The sequence below is a fragment of the Mus caroli genome, chromosome 8 (assembly GCF_900094665.2).
Source record: "Mus caroli chromosome 8, CAROLI_EIJ_v1.1, whole genome shotgun sequence".
Taxonomy (NCBI): Eukaryota; Metazoa; Chordata; class Mammalia; order Rodentia; family Muridae; genus Mus; species Mus caroli.
This window is the reverse complement of record NC_034577.1, coordinates 98,110,100-98,118,909: the sequence shown is the minus strand read 5'-3', so window position 1 is coordinate 98,118,909 and position 8,810 is coordinate 98,110,100. Positions and strand designations below refer to the sequence as shown.

At 42.5% G+C, this 8,810-nt stretch overlaps 1 protein-coding gene across 1 annotated transcript in view; it reads right to left on the bottom strand.

The window, feature by feature from the left end:
• Positions 1-8,810, bottom strand: part of Sntb2 (syntrophin beta 2) — a 79,688-nt gene that overhangs the window by 26,034 nt on the left and 44,844 nt on the right. The window contains exon 2 of the mRNA XM_021170744.1: positions 7,333-7,546. Coding sequence (XP_021026403.1) covers positions 7,333-7,546 — 214 coding nt within the window. The remainder of the gene's footprint in view (positions 1-7,332; positions 7,547-8,810) is intronic.

Below are 8,810 nucleotides of genomic sequence, written 5' to 3'. Positions count from 1 at the left end.
AATACCCCCTTACTCAGCTACTCGGGGCGCCATGGTCCTCTACCCCTGCGTGGTGTATGACCATGGGCCCGAGAACGCTCTCGAATAAAAATCCTCTTGCAGTTGCAGCAAGATCGTTTCTTGTGGGTGATTTTGGGGTGTCGCCTCTCCTGAGTCAGAACGTGAGGGAGTCCTCACGTTGTGGGTCTTTCAACCTCAGTGATGGAAAATGATCTGGAAGGTCTAAAACAGCATAGAGCCTTTCCTCCCCAAACTGTTTTGTTTTTGTTTTTTGCAATAGTGTTTTATCACAACAATAGAATCCTGAACTAAAACAAGAGGGGAAAGCCAAATCCCACTCAGTCTACTTACAATTCCTAAATGTGCAGGGAACTGGGGGCAAGGTTGTCTCAGAAAGTGAGACTCAAAGTATGCACTGCAGAGAGGGGCAGGACTGTGAACTCTATGCCAGCCTGAGCGACTTAGTGAGTTAAAACACCAAAACGAAAACGGGTCTGAACCTCAGTTGAGTGTTTGACCCTAAGGTTCAATTCCCACTACTGTAAAAAACAAAAACAAAACAAGACAAAATCCAAACAGACAAAAAAGTCACCCCCAAATCATAAAGCCTCTAGTCCGGTATGGTTGGAGCCTATGCTGAGACAGCTAAGGCAACACTGCCAGAGATCTGAGGCTAGCCTGGGTTATGCAGCAAACTTGAGGGCAGCTTAGGATACAGTGTGAGACTGTCTCAAACAAACAGAATTCCTCACACTCAGTGACTACATGACCTCATCCTAGCAAAAAGAATCCAAGTATCCTCATTCCCACCAAACAGGTCAGGAGAAGCAGCTCTCAGTTCAGACCCTACATCTCTGGGCTGATCATTCCTGGAAGGGCTTATTTATTTCCACCCCATTACTCTGTTACTGAGGCCAGCCTAACATTCTTTAGACATATGCTGAAGTTCACTGGCAAGAAGCAGGCAAGACATTTCCCTCACTCCTCCTACTGACCTACTTAGCACTAAAGATAGAAATCAGTTCATCCTTCTCTAGGTACAAAATGATCACTTTCTGGAAAAAAGAAATTGACAACAAAAACCCTTCACACCACATACAGCCCCAAGACAGTCTCTCGGGTTGGTTCTTTAATGTAATTATAAGTAATGGGTAAGAGTGAAAATAGATCTGCTATAACAGAAGACTGTGCTAGACACTATGGAGAGAGCTCAGATGATGAATGGGCAGGAAGTTGTTTGGTGGCAGGGTCATCCATACTTATGAAACAAACGAGAAATCTTGAGCTTCTTGGGAAGGGAGTATGGACAAGTTAATTAAGGAAACAATAAGAGTTATAGCTGTCTCATATGAGGCTATGCCAGTGCCTGGCAAATACAGAAGTGGATGCTTACAGTCATCTATAAGATGGAACACAAGGCCCCCAATGGAGAAGCTAGAGAAAGTACCCAAGGAGCTGAAGGGGTCTGCAACCCTATAGGTGGAACAACAATATGAACTACCCAGTACCCCCAGAGCTCGTGTCTCTGCTGCATATGTAGCAGAAGACGGCCTAGTCGGCCATCATTGGGAAGAGAGGCCCCTTGCTCTTGTAAACTTTATATGCCCCAGTACAAGGGAATGCCAGGGCCAAGAATCGGGAGTGGGCGGGTAGGGGAGCCTGGTGTGTGGGGGGTTATAGGGAACTTTCAGGATAGCATTTGAAATGTATATTAAGAAAATATCTAATAAAAAAAATCAAAGAAAAAAAAAGGAACTAATAAGAGGAGCTGGAGAGATGGCTCAGCAGTTAAGAGCACTGATTATTCTTCCAAAGGACCTGGGTTCAATTCCCAGCAACCACATACCTTCTGTAACTTCAAGATTTGATACCCTTACACAGACATACATGCAGACAAAACACTAGTACAGAAAAAAAAATACATTATAAAAAAGGAAATACTATTTTGTTTTCAAAACAGGGTTTCTCTGTATAGCTGTGGCTGTCCTGGAACTCCCTCTGTAGACCAGGCTGAACTTGGAGATCACCCTGCTTCTGCCTCCTGAGTGCTGGGATTAAAGGCATGCACCACCATGCCTGGTAAGAAATACTGACTTGTAAAAAAGAAAAAAAAATTCAAATAGATGAGTTATCTTTGGCCAGGCATTGGTAGCACAGGCCTTTAATCCCAGCACTTGGAAGGCAGAAGCAGGTGGATCTCTGTGAGTTCTAGACCAGCATGCTCTCTATAGAGCTAGTTCTAAGACAGCCAAGGTTACACAGAGGAACCCTGTTTCAAAGAAAACAAAACAAACAAACAAACAAAAAAGAAAATAATAAACTGACAACTAGAACTGAGCCTAGGATCCAGAAAAGTCTGTCTTGTAGTAGCCCTAACTGATAAAAGCAACATAGTAATGCTTGAAATGAGCTGTTTTAAATGAAAATTTTAAATGAGAACCCTGCTAATAGCAAAGGTGGAGGCAGTCTGCCAGTAACTGAGCCCACAGGAGAAATGAGGAGCAGCTACAAGGTTAAAGGTTTTGGACTCCAGTCAAACCACTGAGGAACTCCTGGGAAATTTAATTCTAGCTTCACCAGACAAGTCAAATCAATATTTAGTTAGACAGAAGCATGGGGTTGTAAGCTCAGCCTATATTAATATATCTGCTTGATTATGTCTTTGACATAAATTATGAGTTAAATTTAGTAACAGTCATGTGATCTTTATATGTCACAAATCTCAAGCCTACCTTTTACTAGAAAAAGACAAAATGAAGATGAAGCACTGTGAGGCAGGGCAGAGGACAAGTTTAAAATCGCTACATTCCTACAGGGCACAGCACTGCTTGCTAAGGAATGGCTCATTGCTCTCTCACTGGACGTCATCATTAATTAATTAGTTCTCGAATCTCATGACGCACATCGCGTGATCATTAGAAGCGACTGGCGAGGCAGGAGAAAACAGGGGCAGACAAAGCAGTGAGCCCGGTCTGCTCATTTTCACAACTAAACACCCACCAGCCATACAATCACAGAGCCAAAGCAGAGGGGTAAAATAATGAAAACAGCAGCAGCTTCCTTTTTCATTTTAATGAAGACATTACATAAAAATGCTTGTTGAAGCATAACAAGATTTCACTGCAACCCCTCCTCCTCCCCCTCCCCCGCCAATAGTTAAAACCATTTGCGATGTATCACACTGCCATTAACAACTCTGGCGAGCACACGGAGCAGTGGAAACTCACATTGTTGGCTGCTGTAGATTTTAGCATAAAATGGCACAGTCATTGGAAGAATGCCTGGACATTTCCTTTTTTCAATTTTTTTCTTTTTTTCTTTTTTTTAACGTGTAGGAGTATTTCGCCTCTATATATTTGTTTGTACCGTGTGTGTGTGTGTGTGTGTGTGTGTGTGTGTGTGTGTGTGTGTTGTCCATAGAGTTCAGAAAGTCTGACCCCCTGGGACTGGAGTTACAGACGGCTGTGAGGTGTGTGGGTAATGTGAGGTGTGTAGGTGATGGAGTGAATGGTTCTCTGAAAGAGCAGCCAGTGCTCCTAACTGCTGAACCATCTCTCCAGCTCTGGGGTTTCCTTTTAATGCCAAGAACACACCTGCCATTTATATGTTTGTTTGGTTTGGGTGACAGGGTTTGTCTGGGTAGCCTTGGCTGTCCTGGAACTCACTGTAAAACAGGCTGGCTTCGAACTGCCTGCCTCTGCCTCCCAAGTGCCGGGATTAATTAAAGGCATGTACCACCACCCAGCAGTGTTTTGGGTTTTTGAGGCAAGGTCTCTCTATGTAGCATTGGCTGGCCTAGAACTCACAGAAAGCCACCTGCCTCTGTTTCCAGAGAGCTGGGATTAAAGTGTTAGAATTAAAAGCACATGCTACCATGCCCTGCCTCATCTAAACTTGAAACCGTGATTCCACTCCTCCAAAGTTACCCAAGTCCATGAAAATGCACGGTCAAAGCAGTTGTACAAAACAGTCGTGACAAGTAGCTCTACACTGAAAATCGCTCGGGTGACCATCAAGAAGGGATAGACAGGACTGGAGATATGGCTCAGAGGTTAAGAGCACTGTCTGTTCTTCCAGAAGACCTAGATTTGAGTACCAGCACTCAAATGGAGGTTCACAACCATCTTTAACTCCAGTCTCAGAGGATACACTGACCTCTTATGGCCTCTGTTGGGTACCAGACATGCACGTGGTGAGCAGGTATTCATATAGGTAGAACATTAAATACATTTTTAAAATCACGGATAAAGAACCTGACATGTGTTTTAGGAGGGCATAGATAAATTGAAGAACTAAAGAACTCCAAGTGATTTTATAGATATTACTTCCTTTATCCTTGCTGTATGTGTGGTGTATACACATGTGTGCAATTGTGCATGCTATGGAGGTCTCTCATACTCTCTATTGTCACTGGTCCTGGAGCTTACCGACTGGCTAGACTTGCCAGCCACCACACCTAGGATTCCAGGTACATGATGCCAAACCTGGTTTTTACTTGGGTGCTGGGATCTGAGTTCATGCTTCTGCAACAAAAACTTTATCCACAGAGCTATTTTTCTAGTTTTCCTGGCATGGCTCTAGAAGATACGGCTGAAGAGGTTGTATTTTAATTTTATAGAGAGATACAATTTTAGCCAAGGGAAACTGACAGTACCTCCACAATTTTAAGAATTTACTAGGCCAACTTTATAATGATTTTCTTACCTAATCCTCATAGAATTTTTATTTTACTCAAGAGGAAACAGAGGCATATAGAAAACAAATAGCTTGGCCACAGTTCATGTCTTCTAGGTCTTACAATGGAAGTTTACTTAGGTGGTAGTTTTGTATATTGTTTTATGTGAATTCACACAGGACAGATGCCCGCATCCCAGTAAATAAGCAAAGTTTCTCTAGCGCGTGCTACAGTGCAAGCGTTACCCTCATAGCATAACCTTGTCTTTTCACATTTGTATCTTACAAAGCGATAGTCATATGCAAGTGTATTTCGAGAGAGAGTAGGAACAAACTCCTTTTCAGCAGTAAGACTGAGACTCTTTACCCTAGTCTTGACCACCTGAGCCTGAGTCTCCTACAGCATTCATGGTCAGCATCTGACTGGAGGGAAGGGTGGGACCCCTACCCCCAAATATTATGCAGCATTTGACTTTTGCTAAGTTGAAAGTTCTGGGCTTCATCATAGATAGCATCTTCTCACAATCATTGTCACACTTTGTTCTCAATCGTTCCCTTCCTGAATTACCCTCCCCCTCTACTGTCCCCTTTCCCTCCAGCTGGCTCCCTTTTTGCCCCAACTTAGCCCCCTGTCTGCTTTCCCCTTACATGTAATTCGTTGCCATTTTCTATCTCATTGAAGATCATGTTCCCTTCTCATAATCCCTGTCCTAGTTTTCACACATATAGATAGTCTGCTATAATTTTAGCACTTCCCAATTGCTCTCTACACTTGGTTCAAATCCATCATCAAACGTTTCCAGTACATGGGGCGATAGAGGTGGGTGGCTCAGTGGATAGGCTAAGAGCACTTGTTGCTTGTGTAGAGGACCCAGGCTCAATCTCATTACCCACATGGTTTCTCACAAATGTCTCCAGTTCCAGGGGGATCCGGTGCCCTCTTCTGACTTCTGTGGGCAATAAGTATTTATGTGGTGTACAGACATACACGTAGGCAAATTATTCACACACATAAAGTAAACAAATAGTTTTGTTGTTGTTAATTTTGGGTTTTGGTTTTTTGTTTTGTTTTTTTTTTTTTGTTTNTTTTTGAGACAGGGTTTCTCTGTGTAGCCATGGCTGTCCTGGAACTCAGAGCTCTACCTGCCTCTGCCTCCTGAAAGCTGGGAATAAAGGCGTGCACCTCAACTAGCAGGCTTCTGTAGAAAATCTTTCCAGCATATAAATTAATCACAGAGGGTGCAGTGTGCTGCTGTGTCCTGACAGATGTCTTGATAATAAAGGTAGCAGACTCTCAGCAATCTCTTCACTCTTCCTTCTTTCCCTGTCCCACAGCCCCAGAAATCTTACACTGTGCTCTTCAAGCAGCATCAGCAACAACACAAGCATCTATCTCAGAAGTGGTTTATAATGGAAGGACTTAGCATTTCTATCCTCTTTGCACTGAATGAATTAATGCTTTTTGCCCCTTTGTGTTTTTTTTCTGAAACTAGTTTATTCAGTTATAATATTCTAATCTGGACTCACTATGTAGCCCAAGCTGGCCTTACATTCACAGAGATTTCCCTGTTGCAGCCTCCCAGGAGCTGGGGTTATAGGTGAGAGCTACAACTGCCTCAGTTATGACACCTTAAGCTACACTTTTTTGGAATGAAAAATGGCTCAAGGTTAAGAGCACGTGATGTTCTTGCAAAGGACCTAAGTTTGGTTTCCAGCACCCATGTTGGGCAGCTCACAACTGCCTGTAACTCCAGTTTTGGCCTGTGTAGGCACCCCCACATATAACATATATTCACATAAATATACATATTCATGTATTAAAATTTTTTAAAGTCTTTAACATAACCTACAATTTTGTGATACTATGTAAAATACTCCAAACACAAGTTTTAATCATATTAGCCTTATATGCTCAAGGTCATTCAGGTTCTGCCTACAACCCCCTCCCACCAAAAAAAAGAACTTCCTACAGTGTAGCTTTGGCTGGTCTGGAACTCACTATGTAGACCAATCTGTCCTTGAACTCAGATATCTGTCTCCTTAGCACAAATTTCAAATTTTGAAATTACTGGCATGTGAGACTATGCCTGACAAGAAAAGCCTGGCAGCAGTTTCTTGCTGTGTCCCATGGTCTAGCCTATTTTGCTTAGATACTTTAGTGCATTCAGATCAGAGAAGACCGTAAGACTGAAAGCAGATTATACAAAGCCTATCTTTAGATCTTTGAACAAGTTTTTTTTTTTTTTTTTTTAAAGCCATACCAGTTTGCCAAATCTCTGGCCTAACACTGAGTCAACCCATACTTTTACACAAAGTTAATGAAATCAAAGTCACCCTAGAACACAAATAGCTATAGAACAAGAATAAAAGTTATAAATTACTCCATTCATTGCTTGCATTTTAAAGAAGACAGGGAGGTCAGAAACTCGTACTTGTCAGTCATTTGCCGATTGATATCCCAGATCTACAATGGGGACTCTGAATTGCAACATTACTCACAATTTTAAAATTTCCTTATAAAGACAATGGGAGGCTGGGCAGGGAGATGGTGGGTTTGAGGCCATCGTGGGCTCCAACAATAAAGACAGATCTCTGATCTCAGAACAGGAGGAGGCACTGAGGCTGAGAGTGGTGCTCTTGAAGGTACGTATGGCTCACCTGTTCTCCAGATCTGGCATGCTCAGGTTTCGAGCAGCAAAGCACATTTTGAGAGGGATGACCTTCCTGTCCTTGGTGGTGTTCTGATGCTTTGGAGAGCCAGAGTCTTCACTGCCACTAAAGCTTGGAGACTGGGGAGAGGCGCCTTCCCACGGCAGATCTGATACTAACGATGGTTTCTTGATATATGGTGTTACTTCTCGGATGAATTTGACTATGAAAAACAAATTAAAGGAGGTTAGTATTTTTGTTTCTGATCAAATAAAAGCCAAGATATTTATATACATGTGCTAGATGGTGGTGGTGCATAGTTTTAATCCCAGCATTGAGGAGGCAGAATTTGAGGCCAGCCTGTTCTATAGAATGAGTTCCAGGACAGCCAGAGCTACACAGTGAGACCCTGTCTTGAAAAACAAAACAAAACTATTCACATACAAGCAACATCTAGAGCAAAGTGAAAAGCAAAGTTCAAATGCTATCAAAGCCCTTGAGCTTGACCCACACCAAGGGGACACACCTCAAAGCTTCCTCCCACTGAAACCCTCATAACAGTCTGAATCTCTTATACATGAGAGCCTTTCAAATGTCAGAAAACATGCATCTCTTTCTTCCCTATACTAAGCAAGTATTTCAGCTCAATTGATACAAGGCTTGGCCCTGGCCTAAATGAGCACTCCACCTGGATGGGGCAGAGGGAGATGGATAAACATTATTACTGTGGTAAAAATAATGTGTCGAAGTATATACAAGCACAAAGCCAACTCAACTGATCCCCTTGTGCTTTCAAAATAATCTATTCCAATTAAAATCTCTTTTGAATATGTAATATGGTTTATCATCCCTTATCTAGTTGCTTGCCAGCAGAAGCCTTACAGATTTTGAAGTATCCATATGTACATGGAGATAAATGGAAAGATGAGCAGGAAATTCATTTTCATATAAACAGTGCACATATGCTTGAAGGCAACTTAGGCAAGAGCGTCCTCATTTGGACTGCTCTATTAGGTCAGAGATGGAACTTTCCACTTGTCTCATGTATGTGCTTGAAAAGCTTCAGGTTTGAGGTTTTTGAAAGAGGTAAAATTGATACACAGATTCACATAAAACAAAACCCAGAAGAACTGGATGTCTCTAATGACAACTGTTGTGTGATCTCGCAGAGGTACTAGATATGCTAAGCACAATGTAAGAACAACACATTTATCTGTTTATCCACCCATTTCACAGGGTGGTAGTGTATTATGCTTACTGCACACTACTTTATTCTTTAGTAATGCTGACAGCAGCCAGTCAGTCATTATCTACCTTCTCCTCTACCTTCTCCCCAACCACACCAGCCAACGATGGGGTTTTATGAACATCCAACACTTCTGCCACGCAATGAAGACACGGGAAAAGGACAGGAAACACAAGAGTGGCTCTAGGCACACGTGCACACTCTAGGCGCACGTGCACACTCTAGGCGCACGTGCACACTC